This window comes from Bubalus kerabau, chromosome X (genome assembly GCF_029407905.1).
Source record: "Bubalus kerabau isolate K-KA32 ecotype Philippines breed swamp buffalo chromosome X, PCC_UOA_SB_1v2, whole genome shotgun sequence".
In the NCBI taxonomy this organism is placed as follows: domain Eukaryota; kingdom Metazoa; phylum Chordata; class Mammalia; order Artiodactyla; family Bovidae; genus Bubalus; species Bubalus kerabau.
The window spans coordinates 88685066-88700400 of NC_073647.1; the positions used below are offsets into that span (position 1 = coordinate 88685066).

At 40.0% G+C, this 15335-nt stretch overlaps 1 protein-coding gene across 1 annotated transcript in view; it reads left to right on the forward strand.

The window, feature by feature from the left end:
- The first annotated feature begins 5559 nt into the window (after window positions 1-5559).
- The window catches only part of LOC129640091 (fibronectin type III domain containing protein 3C1-like), a 75223-nt gene continuing 65447 nt past the window's right edge, over window positions 5560-15335 (forward strand). Inside the window, exons 1-4 of the mRNA XM_055565333.1 lie at window positions 5560-5640; window positions 7653-7772; window positions 8078-8153; window positions 12253-12329. Coding sequence (XP_055421308.1) covers window positions 5560-5640; window positions 7653-7772; window positions 8078-8153; window positions 12253-12329 — 354 coding nt within the window. The remainder of the gene's footprint in view (window positions 5641-7652; window positions 7773-8077; window positions 8154-12252; window positions 12330-15335) is intronic.

Consider the following 15335-nt stretch of genomic DNA (forward strand, 5'->3'; position numbering starts at 1 on the left):
TTTCCGCTACTCTACCAGGTCGCACAGAGTCGGACACGACTGAAGCGACTTAGCAGCAGCAGCACTCTACTCCCATCCCTGCTGTGTCCTTTGCAATGCACAACAGCTACTTCTTTAGGACAATATATAGCAGTTAAAAGTCTCTCATCTCTCTGAAATGCTTAATAAGTTCTCCTGTTGCTGTTTTAAACTGTCTTTCTTTCCATATTGCAGCATGAGCATGTAAAGTTAAATAAGCATACTTAGAATCAGTGTAGATATTCACTTGCTGCCCTTTGCTTAACTCTAGAGCTCGGGTCAGAGCCACAAGCTCTGCTAACTGAGAGCAATGGTTCCCTAGGGGAGAGATTTTGCTTCTAAAACCTCTTCAGCAGTCACCACAGCATAAACTGCTTTATGCTTTCCATCCAGAACAAAAGAACTGCCATCTGTAAATATTTCCATGTCAGGATTGTCTAATGGAGTATCCATTAGATCTTCCCGAGCTGCATAGTTTAAAGTTAGAAATTGGGAACAATCGTGATTGGGTATTTTATTTTCCTTCTCAGGAAGGAAAGTGGCAGGATTTAAATTTCCACAAACTTTAAGCTTAGTTACTGGTCCTTCTAACAACAATGACTGATATAAGAAGCCAACTGTCTGGCATCCAAATATTAACCCTAAGAGTTTAAGATTCCACTCACATGAGAAGTCAGTACAGTAAGGGTTCATCCATTAATTATTTTTAAAGCTTCAGGTGCTAATAAGGCCACTGCCCCAATTACTCTTAGGCAGTGGGGCCACCCACGTGAAATTATATCTAATTCTCTGCTTAGATAAGCAATAGGTTTCTGGTGAGGCCCTCAGGGTTGTGTCAAAATTCCTAAGGCCATACCTTTTCTTTCAGTGACAAATTAAATTTTGACCCTGTGGGCAAGCTCAAAGTGGGAGCTTATAGGAGAGCAGTCTGAAGAACCTTAAAAGCCTTTTGAGTATCTGGAGCCCAAACCAGTTTGTCGGTTTGGGCCTGCTGAGTCTCAGCTATAAGTTTATATAAAGGCAGGGCAAGTTCCCCATAACCTGGAATCTAAATGTGACAGTAGTCTGTGATTCCCAAAAATCTTCTCAGTTGTCTTAAAGTCATAGGTAGGGGATGATTTAGTTTAGGTTGAATTTTCTCAGAGCCTATGGCCCTAGTCTCTTTTGATATGATTAGGCCCAGATATCTAACAGATTGTTGACAAAGCTGAGCCTTTTCTCTTGATGTCTTGTAAGCGCAGCCTGTCAGAAAGCTTAAGAAATCTTTTGAGGCTCATGAATAAGCTTTTTCTGTCTCAGCACAGAGCAGAATATCATCTACATATTGTAACACCACTATTTCACAATTATTAAAGTTTTGTAGATCTCATTACAAACTTTGTCCAAATATGTGAGAACTGTCACGAAATCTCTGGGGCAAAACTGTCCAGGTTAACAGAAGCTGGCTGTGTAGGGTCTTAAAAGGCAAGTAGAAATTTACTTTTTTCCGCCAAAGGCACTGAATAGAAAACATCTTTCAAATCAATTACTGAGATATATTTTAGCTCGTTCAGGAATTTTAGACAATAGAGTATAAGGACTAGGCACTACAGGGTGTAAAGGAACTACAGCCTCATGTATTATTTGTAAATCTTGAACTAGTCTGTATTTATCATTTGATTTTTTTATATCTAAAATAGGAGTGTTGGATGGACTGTTAAAGGGAATTAATAGTCTCTGTTCCTTTAAATTTTTGATGATGAGTTTTAACTCTTTTAATCTCAGGTTTTAGTGAATACTGTTTCTTATGTGGAAATAAGTGTGGGTCTTTGAGCTTGACAACTACAGGAATAGCATTTTGTGTTCGACCCACAGATCTTTCATCAGCCCACACTCTAGGATTTACATTTTGTTCAATTAAAGGGAGAGAAAGGGAGGGCTCCATATTCATGAAACCAGAGGCATGGACCTTGTTCAGTATATCACTCCCCAAAAGGGGTGAGGGAGACTCTGGTGCAATCAGAAACTCATGTGAAAATAGCACAGAATCTCAGTTACAACTTAAAGAATAACTGAAATAATATCTTTTGGCTCATCTAGACAGTCTCATTACGGAAGCGGATCAGGAAGAAAGTGCGCCAGGGGCTTCAGTAAGCACAGAGTAAGTTGCCCCAGTATCTAAAAGGAAATTGATGGATTGGCCTCCCACAGTTATTAATACTCGAGGTTCCTCAGGTGTAATTAGGATGGGAGCTTGTGTGTAGAACCCCGGGCACCTTCAGTCCTGATTGCCTTGAGAGTCCCACCCCGGAGACCTACGCCTCTGGGGGCAGTCTCTCTTCCGGTGTGGTCCTTTGCAGACTGGACATGGAGCTGGGGGGCGGCTTGGATGCCTGAGGGCAATCCCGCTTGAGGTGTCCCTCCTTTCTACAGTAACAGCAAGCCCATCTCTTTTTACCTGGGTCGCACTGGGCATTTTTTTCAGGCTGTTTAAGAATGGTTTTCATAGCCATTGTGAAGGCTTCTGCCTGTTTCTTTGTCTTTTTTTTTTTTGTCTTTTTTTCTTTTTCTTATATTCCCTACCATAATAGATTGTCTGAGCCAGTTGTAACGAAGTATCTAAAGACTAATTTGGTCCATACGCCTGTTTTAAGAGCTTATGGTGGATATCTGGAGCGGACTAAGTGAGAAATCTATCTTTTAAGATCTCTTTTTCCTCTTCACTTTCGGGATCAATTTCAGGGAATCTGAGAAGGGCTTCTCCCAGTCTATCTAGGAATTTACCAGGAGCTTCCTTTTCCTCCTGTTCTATGTTTGTCAATTTGCCATAGTAGAATGTGAAGTCAAGTGGGCCTTAGAAAGCATCACTACAAACAAAGCTACTGAAGGTGATGGAATTCCAGTTGAGCTATTTCAAATCCTGAAAGATGATGCTGTGAAAGTGCTGCACTCAATAGGACAGCAATTTGGAAAAGACAGCAGTGACCACAGGACGGGAAAAGGTCAGTTTTCATTCTAATCCCAAAGAAAGGCAATGCCAAAGAATGCTCAAACTACCACACAATTGCATTCATCTCACACACTAGTAAAGTAATGCTCAAAATTCTCCAAGCCAGGCTTCAGCAATATGTGAACTGGGAACTTCCAGATGTTCAAGCTGGTTTTAGAAAAGGCAGAGGAACCAGAGATCAAATTGCCAACATCTGCTGGATCATCAAAAAAGCAAGAGAGTTCCAGAAAAACATCTATTTCTGCTTCATTGACTATGCCAAAGCCTTTGACTGTGTGGATCACAATAAACTGTGGAAAATTCTGAAAGAGATGGGAGTACCAGACCACCTGATCTGCCTCTTGAGAAACCTATATGCAGGTTGGGAAGCAACAGTTAGAACTGGACATGGAACAACAGATGGGTTCCAAATAGGAAAAGGAGTACGTCAAGGCTGTATATTGTCACCCTGCTTATTTAACTTATATGCAGAGTACATCATGAGAAACACTGGGCTGGAAGAAGCACAAACTGGAATCAAGATTGCTGGGAGAAATATCAATAACCTCAAGTATGCAGATGACACCACCCTTATGGCAGAAAGTGAAGAGGAACTAAAAAGCCTCTTGATGAAAGGGAAAGTGGAGAGTGAAAAAGTTGGCTTAAAGCTCAACATTCAGAAAACGAAGATCATGGCATCTGGTCCCATCATTTCATGGGAAATAGATGGGAAAACAGTGGAAACACTGTCAGACTTTATTTTTCCGGGCTCCAAAATTACTGCAGATGGTGATTGCAGCCAGGAAATTAAAAGATGCTTACTCCTTGGAAGTAAAGTTATGACCAACCTAGATAGCATATTCAAAAGCAGAGACAATACTTTGCCAACAAAGGTCCGTCTAGTCAAGGCTATGGTTTTTCCAGTGGTCATGTATGGATGTGAGAGTTGGACTGTGAAGAAAGCTGAGTGCCGAATAATTGATGCTTTTGAACTGTGGTGTTGGAGAAGACTCTTGAGAGTCCCTTGGACTGCAAGGAGATCCAACCAGTCCATTCTAAAGGAAATCAGTCCTGGGTGTTCATTGGAGAGACTGAGGCTAAAGCTGAAAGTCCAATACTTTGGTCACCTCAAGTGAAGAGTTGACTCATTGGAAAAGACTCTGATGCTGGGAGGGATTGGGGGCAGGAGGAGAAGGGGATGACAGAGGATGAGATGGCTGGATGGCATCACTGACTCAATGGACATGAGTTTGAGTGACCTCCGGGAGTTGGTGATGGACAGGGAGGCCTGGCGTGCTGCAATTCATGGGATCACAAAGAGTCGGACATGACTGAGCAACTGAACTGAACTGAAAGGCTTAGCATGTGCCTGCCTGAGTCCTTCAAGAATACATCTGACAAAATGACTCTGATCCCATCTTCCTTTAGCTGTGTTGTAGTCCCATTCTGGTTCTGTAATTGGGGCTGCCTGATTTCCAGTGGGGAGGGCAGTTATCTCGTCCTCCCTCTTTCTTCCTGATTCATTACCAAGCCATTTATCTCCATCAGTTCAGTTCAGTCTAAGTTGCTTTTCACAGTTGAGTAGTATTTAAGTTTGTAACTATTTCTTATAATCCTAAGCTAAGAGAATATATGCATTTTCCTGCTAGATGCATTCCATACTTCTTTAAATCTTTCATTTTTGGAAAGCTATATTCACAAGTAAAAAGTCTCCAAAGACTGCATTAAAAAAAAAAAAAAGAAAGAAAGAAAGAAAAACTTGGTAAGGAAATGATGTAAGCAGTGACTAGAATTTTGACATAGTGAAAATTCTTTTGCATCAGTAGTTACCATGGAGATGTAGAACCACAGCAACACACTTCATTTGGAGAACTTGCCTAGCTCCAAGAGGTTTCTTCTTGAGTATCCTCTTTCTCCACCTTCAAAAACATCACATTTTTCTTTCTGATTTTTGTCCAGGTGTATATGGACCCAAGGATCTGGACTGTTACACCATATTTTATCACTTGGTTCCATCTACACATGAAGTATTTGAACCTGGAAAGTATTCTAAGTTTAAAGGTTTGGATTTAAAGCTTTGAGCCATGTTTAAGATACTTGATTTTAGTATCTGAAACAGTTAAGATAAATATCTATGGTCCTATCATTTTAAAAGGTATCTAGTTAATTTTTAAAGCCTTCTACGCAATATGAAGTCTTATTTGGCAGTTATCATAGATTGGAAATTAACTGAACTTGATCTGAGTGAATCAAATGACCAATAACTTGTTTAAATCATTCTTCACACTGTAAAATGCAGCTATCTTTATTTAATGAGTGAAGAGTGAACACTCAAAGCTCTACTCTTAACACTATTCTTTCATTTATGAAAACAAATGATTATTTTGAAATGTTGCCATAAAACAATTTCAGTTAAGTAAACATTTCTGGAGAGAAAAATTATTTGATGGATTTTCCTAGGAATATTTTATCAGGTTTTGTCATTTAAAATCACTGTGATTTAATTTGATTAATCTAAGTTTTCGCTTCCTTTTTAGAAACATCACTTTTTGTGAAATCCAAACTTTTTAGACATGACTGAACATGGGCTTGCATCTACTCTTACTGAAATGCCTCTTTTAACTCCACTGATCAATGGAGATCCTATACATCAGGTAAGGGTAGTTTTGCTTTTTTTTTTTTTTTTTTTCATTAAAACTGTTCAAATTTTTATTGAATTCAGTATTAGCTTTTATTTAGAAAAACTGTGTCACTTTTAATGACTGGTCACTTACTTTGCAAGTTTTTAGTCTTTTTATCAACATCTACTTATCTTCTTAACATTGCTTGAGTGATATTTAACACTACCTTAGGTCCCACATAACCTCCTTTAGTGTGGATTTAGATTCTTTTGTAGCCTTTATTGGTAGGCTCAGAAGTCCTGGAAATGTGTCTTAAAGTTATACGACCCAGAGTTTATTCTGTTGAATGATTTTAAATATGACTCTAAAGCAGATTCAACTTCCTTCATAGTCATTCATAGCTGTAAGTTCAACTTGCTAATATTTAAAAGTATCATTTTGAGCAACAATGACATCTACCCACAGACTTGATCTCCAGAAAGAAAGGGGGTGTGATTCAGATTTAGGATTCACCCATTTAAGATAATCTACTGAAGAAAAGTCATCTACATATGTAATGTAATTTCAGACTTAAATTTAAGACAGTAGGGGAAAATCACTACACCATTCAGGTATGACCTAAATCAAATCCTTTTTGATTATACAGTGAAGTAAGAAATAGATTTAAAGGACTAGGTCTGATAGACAGAGTGCCTGATGAACTATGGACAGAGGTTTGTGACATTGTACAGGAGACAGGGATCAAGACCATCCCCAAGAAGAAGAAATGCAAAAAAGCAAAATGGCTATCTGAGGAGGCCTTACAAATAGCTGTGAAAAGAAGAGAAGTGAAAAGCAAAGGAGAAAAGGAAAGCTATACCCATTTGAATGCAGAGTTCCAAAGAATAGCAAGGGGAGATAAGAAAGCCTTCTTTGGTGACCAGTGCAAAGAAATAAAGGAAAACAATAGAATGGGAAAGACTAGAGATCTCTTCAAGAAAATTAGAGATACCAAGGGAACATTTCATGCAAAGATGGGCTCAATAAAGGACAGAAATGGTAGGGATCTAACAGAAGCAGAAGATATTGAGAAGAGATGGCAAGAATACACAGAAGAACTGTACAAGAAAGATCTTCATGACCCAGATAATCACGATGGTGTGATCACTCACCTAGAGCCAGGCATCCTGGAATGTGAAGTCAAGTGGGCCTTAGGAAGCATCACTATGAACAAAGCTAGTGGAGGTGATGGAATTCTAGTTGAGCTATTTCAAATCCTAAAAGATGATGCTATGAAAGTGCTGACTCAATATGTCAGCAAATTTGGAAAACTCAGCAGTAGCCACAGGACTGGAAAAGGTCAGTTTTCATTCCAATCCCAAAGAAAGGCAATGCCAAAGTATGCTCAAACTACCACACAAATTCACTCATCTCACACACTAGCAAAGTAATGCTCAAAATTCTCCAAGCCAGGCTTCCAAAATACTGTGAACTGTGAACTTCCAGATGTTCAAGCTGGTTTTAGAAAAGGCAGAGGAACCAGAGATCAAATTGCCAACATCCGCTGGATCAAAAAAGCAAGACAGCTCCTGAAAAACATCTATTTCCACTTTATTGACTATGCCAAAGCCTTTGTGGGGATCACAATAAACAGTGGAAAATTCTGAAAGAGATGGGAATACCAGACCACCTGACTTTGGCCACGTGATTGGAAGAACTGACTCACTGGAAAAGACCCTGATGCAGGGAAAGATTAAAGGCGGGAGGAGAGGGGGATGACAGAGGATAAGATGGTTGGATCACTGACCCGATGAACATGAGTTTGAGTAAACTCTGGGAGTTGGTGATGGACAGGGAGTCCTGGCATGCTGCAGTCCAGAGGGGTCGCAGAGAGTCGGACACGACTGAGTGACTGAACTGAATTGAACTGAATGTGAAAAGGTCTCTGTTTTTCTTCAGAGCTTAAAAAAATGAGCAAATATTATACTTCTAGCTTATCACTTTGACATGTCAAAAGCAGCCAGTATAAAAATGACCTTATTAAAATTAAAATTACTTTTTACTAGATGGAGAGTTATCTGGATACCACTGTTGGAACACAGTGTACTACTAATTATTCACAAATGATGACTCATCCCAAGAGATATACCAGATGGCCTTCTTGTCCTCAATACTGGGTACAACAAGTATGTCTGAACTTTTCCTTCAGATAAGTTTAGTTTTCTGTTTTTTATAGTTTTGCAGAATTTTTTTTTTTTGAGGGATGGAATTTGTGTCCTCCATCTCAATAAACCTATTTCCTATGATCCTATTATATTAAGTTTTACTTGGGTGAGGGAGGACCTGCTCTTACTTAGTGCCTAGTTGTACTCTACTCCTTGAGAATTTTGAGACCCCAATTAGTGATTTTGAATATTTTTTTCAAAAAGATAATGATGATTTTTTCATAGATTAATAGAAAATATGCCATTAAAGAATGGTTTATTTCTAGATTATACTGGTGCACGTTAACCCTGGGGAGATCCTCACCATCAAGTCCAACGATGGGAGCATTCAAAATATTCAAGGTCAGTAAAAGTATGTATGTTGTTCGATATCAAATAGAGGTGAATTTAAATATTAGTGTGAGATGATTTTACTAGTAATCTAATCCCCTAATATCCTTTCTTGTTTGAGCCATATTGAGTGCTCTTAAGTTTATATACTTCTCATAGGAGCATAATATCAACAGAGCAACCAGGACTCATCTTGCTAGTGTTAATACAGACCTTCATGTAAAGTACTTATAAAAATTAACAATTAATTGAAGAATTACATTTGAAAAAGTCCAGATTTTGGAACTACTCAAAGCCTTTGACTGTGTGAACCACAATAAACTGTGGAAAATTCTGAAAGAGATGGGAATACCAGACCCCCTGACCTGCCTCTTGAGAAGCCTGTATGCAGGTCAGGAAGCAACACTTAGAACTGGACATGGAACAACAGACTGGTTCCAAATAGGAAAAGGAGTATGTCAAGGCTGTATACTGTCACAAGTTGGAATCAAGATTGCCAGGAGAAATATCAATAACCCCAGATATGCAGATGACACCACCCTTATGGCAGAAAGTGAAGAGGAACTAAAAAGCCTCTTGATGAAAGGGAAAGAGGAGAGTGAAAAAGTTGGCTTAAAGTTCAACATTCATAAAACATTCATAAAACATTCATAAAAGATCATGGCATCTGGTCCCATCACTTCATGGGAAATAGATGGGGAAACAGTGGAAACAGTGTCAGACTTTATTTTGGGGGGCTCCAAAATCACTGCAGACGGTGATTGCAGCCATGAAATTAAAAGACGCTTACTCCTTGGAAGGAAAGTTATGACCAACCTAGATAGCATACTGAAAAGCAGAGACATTACTTTGCCAACAAAGGTTCGTCTAGTCAAGGCTATGGTTTTTCCAGTAGTCATGTATGGATGTGAGAGTTGGACTGTGAAGAAAGCTGAGTGCCGAAGAAATGATGCTTTTGAACTGTGGTGTTGGAGAAGACTCGAGAGTCCCTTGGACTGCAAGGAGATCCAACCAGTCCATTCTAAAGGAAATCAGTCCTGGGTGTTCATTGGAAGGACTGATGCTGAAGCTGAAACTCCAATACTTTGGCCACCTCATGCGAACAGTTGACTCATTGGAAAAGACCCTGAGGCTGGGAGGGATTTGGGACAGGAGGGGAAGGGGACGACAGAGGATGAGATGGCTGGATAGCATCACCAACTTGATGGATATGAGTCTGAGTGACCTCTGGGAGTTGGTGAGGGACAGGGAGGCCTGGTGTGCTGTGATTCATGGGGTCGCAAAGAGTCGGACATGACTGAGTGACTGAACTGAACTGAACAACCACTGATAGTTTTAGACTATCCTCTGATAGGAGACTGGTGAGTGCTTCAGACAACTCATTAATTCATACATTCAACAAGTATTTCATTAATGCCTAGCCTATTCCACCACTAAGCTAAGTTGCTTCAGTCATGTCCAACTCTTTATGACTTTATGGATTGTAGCCCACCAGGCTCCTCTGTCCATGAGATTCTCCAGGCAAGAGTACTGGAGTGGGTTGCCATACCCTCTTCCAGGGGATCTTCCCTAACCAGGGATCGAACCTGCTTCTGCAATTCCTGCATTGCAGGCAGATTCTTCACCACTGAGCCACCTAGGAAGCCCATTCCAGCACTACACTAAACATTTAAGATAGAAAAATGTATAAGAAGGGGGAAATTATTTATATATAACTATTAAAAGTTTGATATCTATATACATGTGTATATAGCAAATGTGCAGCACACAGAATTATTTCAGTAGTAGTACAAAGTTAATAAATATTTACTTCATTTAATATTTTTTACTGGGACTTCCCTGGTGGCTCAGTGGTAATGAGTCCGCCTTCCAATGCAGGAGACAGGTTCAATCCCTGGCCCCAGAGGATCCTACATGCCACAGGGCAACTAAGCCCATGCACCACAACTACTGAACCTGTGCTCTAGAGCTCGTGTGCTGCAACTACTGAAGTCTGCACACCCTAGACCTTGTGCTCAAGAGAAGCAACCACAATGAGAAGCCCACACACCTCAATTATAGAGTAGACCTTGCTTACTACAACTAGAGAAAAGCCTGCATAGCAACAAAGACCCAGAACAGCTAAAATAAATAAATAAATGATAAAAAAAATTTTTAAGATTTACTATTAATTATTTCAAAGTGCAGTGATTGTTTCTGGTTTTATGCCAATTATTTTTCATCTGAAGGTGATTTTGAGCTATGTCTCAAAATGCTTAGAAACATCATTTAGCATTGGGTTCCATATGGCTGCTATATACAGTTTACCATAAACTCATCTTTATTATTTTCCCCCTTATTAACAGCAAATTACCATTCTAAGCCTTGAAAGCCACATATATTTTTACAACTAAGCACTAATTATAATAATTTCAGATAAACAAAAGAATGATGACATATAAATGCCTCTATTCTGTGTTGTATTTTTATTTCCTATGCAATGTGTCTTTAAGATAGTGAGAATAAGTGAGAATACCTGGTACAAATATAAGGTATCACAGTACATCATGAGGAAATGCTGGGCTGGAAGAAGCACAAGCTGGAATCAAGATTGCCGGGAGAAATATCAATAACCTCAGATATGCAGATGACCCCACCCTTATGGCAAAAAGTGAAGAGGAACTAAAAAGCCTCTTGATGAAAGGGAAAAAGGAGAGTGAAAAAGTTGGCTTAAAGCTCAACATTCAGAAAACGAAGATCATGGCATCTGGTCCCATCACTTCATGGGAAATAGATGGGGAAACAGTGGAAACAGTGTCAGACTTTATTTTTCTGGGCTCCAAAATCACTACAGATGGTGACTGCAGCCATGAAATTAAAAGACGCTTACTCCTTGGAAGAAAAGTTATGACCAACCTAGATAGCATATTGAAAAGCAGAGACATTACTTTGCCAACCATAGTCAAGGCTATGGTTTTCCCAGTGGTCATGTGTGGATGTGAGAGTTGGACTGTGAAGAAGGCTGAGTGCCGAAGAATTGATGCTTTTGAACTGTGGTGTTGGAGAAGACTCTTGAGAGTCCCTTGGACTGCAAGGAGATCCAACCAGTCCATTCTGAAGGAGATCAGCCCTGGGATTTCTTTGGAAGGAATGATGCTAAAGCTGAAACTCCAGTACTTTGGCCACCTCATGTGAAGAGTTGACTCACTGGAAAAGACTCTGATGCTGGGAGGGATTGGGGGCAAGAGGAGAAGGGGAGGACAGAGGATGAGATGGCTGGATGGCATCACCGACTCGATGGACGTGAGTCTGAGTGAACTCCGGGAGTTGGTGATGGACAGGGAGGCCTGGCGTGCTGCAATTCATGGGGTCACAAAGAGTCAGACACGACTGAGTGACTGAACTGAACTGAACTGAACTGTGTAGCATTGGGTCCTTTATGTTATGTTGTTCCTTCCAAATTATTTCACTTTGCTAATATTAGCTAAAAGCCTTCATGTGAAAATTGATTTAAGTTTTTTATATAATATCACTATAAAATATATTTTATGATACAGAGTAAAACTTCTATTATTCAACATTCAACTATGATAGGTGAGTAAAATGGGTAAGTAAAAGACAACTATGTGTTTGTGCTAAGTCGCTTCAGTCATGTCCGACTCTTTGCAACCCTATGGACTGTAGCCCACCAGGCTCTTCTGTCCATGGGTTTCTCCAGGCAAGAATACTGGAGTGGATTGCCATGCCCTCCTCCATGGGATCTTCCCAACCCAGGGATCAAACCCGTGTCTCCTGTGTCTCCTACATTGGCAGGCAGATTCTTTACCACTAGCGCCACCTGAAAAGTGAAAAAACAATTATACTGGAAGTAAATACACTAGCTGTGTATTTGGCCAAAATTTTTATGATATAAATTTCACCCAATTCCCGTTATGTGCCTTGGTTATATTTCACCATTTGTGATGAATTTTTATTGATTTATCTGCATTCCTACCTAGTCTCCTATGTAAGTAAACAAGACACAGTTTCAAAATGTCTGACTTGTTAACACTTGGAACTAGTTTTCACTGTGCAAAGTTAAATGGATTTTTTTAACTTATTTAAAATTTTATTAACAATAATTCTCTTTTAGGGCCTGCTGATGTACCTTTGATGTCGCCAAGTGGTACTTTGCCACCAATATATCTTCCTCCTGGTTACATGTCTCAGGTATACTACTGTAGCTTTCTTTGGTATTTAGCACTAAGCCACCATTTAACAGTTCTTTTTACATTACTGTATGATAAGAGAACTTCTAGAATACCACTTATTTATTCACTTTATTGTTATCACGAATGCTAAAAAGCAATTGCAGTGATGTTTAACCAAACCTACCTAGTTCAGTTCAGTTCAGTCACTCAGTCATGTCCGACTCTTTGTGACTCCATGAACCACTGCACTCCAGGCCTCCCTATCCATCACCAACTCCCAGAGTTTACCCAAACTCATGTCCTGTGAGTCTGAGATGCCATCCAACCATCTCATCCTCTGTCGTCCCCCTTCTACTCTGGCCCTCAATCTTTCCCAGCATCAGGGTCTTTTCCAATGAGTCAGCTCTTCGCATCAGGTGGCCAAAGTATTGGAGTTTCAGCTTCAACATCAGTCCTTTCAATGAACACCAGGGCCTTATCTCTTTTAGTATGGACAGGTTGGACCTCCTTGCAGTCCAAGGGACTCTCAAGAGTCTTCTCCAACACCACAGTTCAAAAGTATCAATTCTTCTGCGTTAAGCTTTCCTTTTAGTCCAACTCTCACATCCATACATGACCACTGGAAGTACCATAGCCTTGACTAGACAGACATTTGTTGGTAAAGAAATGTCTCTGCTTTTTAATATGTTGTTTAGGTTGATCATAACCTCCCTTCCAAGGAGTAAGCTTTTATGGATGCAATCACCATCTGCAGTGATTTTGGAGCCCCCCAAAAATAAATTCAGCCACTGTTTCCACTGTTTCCTAATCTATTTGCCATAAAGTGATGGGACCAATGCCATGATCTTCGTTTTCTGAATGTTGAGCTTTAAGCCAACTTTTTCACTGTCCTCTCTCACTTTTATCAAGAGGCTCTTTAGTTCCTCTTCACTTTCTGCCATAGGGGTGGTGTCACCTGCATACCTGAGGTTATTGATATTTCTCCCAGTAATCTTGATTCCAGCTTGTGCTTCATCCAGACCAGCATTTCTCTGCATAGAAGTTAAATAAGCACGGTGACAATATACAGCCTTGACATACTTCTTTTCCTATTTGGAACCAATCTGTTGTTCCATGTCCAGTTCTGATGTACCCTGCATAGAAGTTAAATAAGCATGGTGACAATATACATCCTTGACTTACTCCTTTTCCTATTTGGAACCAGTCTGTTGTTCCATGTCCAGTTCTAGCTGTTGCTTCCTGACCTGCACATAGGTTTCTCAAGAGGCAGGTCAGGTGGTCTGGTATTCCCATCTCTTTCAGAATTTTCCACAGTTTATTGTGGTCCACACAGTCAAAGGCTTTGGCATAGTCAATAAAGCAGAAATAGATGTTTTTCTGGAACTCGCTTGCTTTTTCAATGATCCAGCAGATGTTGGCAATTTGATCTCTGGTTCCTCTGCCTTTTCTAAAACCAGCTTGGACATCTGCAAGTTCACAGTTCACGTATTGCTGAAGCCTGGCTTGGAGAATTTTGAGCATTACTTTGCTAGCGTGTGAGATGAGTGCAATTGTGTGGTAGTTTGAGCATTCTTTGGCATTGCCTTTCTTTGGGATTGGAATGAAAACTGATCTTTTCCAGTCCTGTGGCCACTGCTGAGTTTTCCAAATTTGCTGACATTTTGAGTGCAGAACTTTCACAGCATCATCTTTTAAGATCTTAAATAGCTCAACTGGAATTCCATCACCTCCGCTAGCTTTGTTCATAGTGATGCTTCCTAAGGCCCACTTGACTTCATATTCCAGGATGCCTGGCTCTAGGTGAGTGATCACACCATCGTGATTATCTGGGTCATGAAGATCTTTCTTGTACAGTTCTTCTGTGTATTCTTGCCATCTCTTCTCAATATCTTCTGCTTCTGTTAGGTCCCTACCATTTCTGTCCTTTATTGAGCCCATCTTTGCATGAAATGTTCCCTTGGTATCTCTAATTTTCTTCAAGTGATCTCTAGTTTTTCCCGTTCTATTTCTTTGCGCTCATCACTGAGGAAGTCTTTCTTATTTCTCCTTGCTATTCTTTGGAACTCTGCATTCAAATGGGTATATCTTTCCTTTTTTCCTTTGCTTTTCACTTTTCTTCTTTTCACAGCTATTTGTAAGGCCTCCTCATACAGCCATTTTGCTTTTTTGCATTTCTTCTTCTTGGGGATGGTCTTGATCCCTTTCTCCTGTACAATGTCACCAACCTCTGTCCATAGTTCATCAGGCATTCTGTCTATCAGATCTAGTCCCTTAAATCTATTTCTCACTTCCACTGTATCATCAAAAGGGATTTAATTTAGGTCATACCTGAATGGTGTAGTGGTTTTCCCCACTTTCTTCAATTTATGTCTGAAGTTGGCAATAAGGAGTTCATGATCTGAGCCACAGTCAGTTCCCAGTCTTGTTTTTGCTGACTGTATAGAGCATCTCCATATTTGGCTGCAAAGAATATAATCAATCTGATTTCGGTGTTGGCCATCTGGTGATGTCCCTGTGTAGTCTTCTCTTGTGTTGTTGGAAGAGGGTGTTTGCTATGACCAGTGCATTCTCTTGGTAGAACTCTATTAGCTTTTGCCCTGCTTCATTCTGTACTCCAAAGCCAAATATGCCTGTTACTCCAGGTGTTTATTGACTTCCTACTTTTGCATTCCAGTCCCCTATAATGAAAAGGACATCTTTTGGGGGTGTTAGTTCTAAAAGGTCTTGTAGGTCTTCACAGAACTGTTCAACTTCAGCTTCTTCCGCATTACTGGTCAGAGCACAGACTTGGATTACCATGATATTGAATGGTTTGCCTTGGAAACAAATAGAGATCATTCTGTTGTTTTTGAGATTGCATCCAAGTACTGCATTTCAGACTCTTTTGTTGACTATGATGGCTACTCCATTTCTTCTAAGGGATTCTTGCCCACAGTAGTAGATATAATGGTCATCTGAGTTAAATTCACCCATTCCAGTCCATCTTAGTTTGCTGATTCCTAGGATGTCAATGTTCATTCTTGCC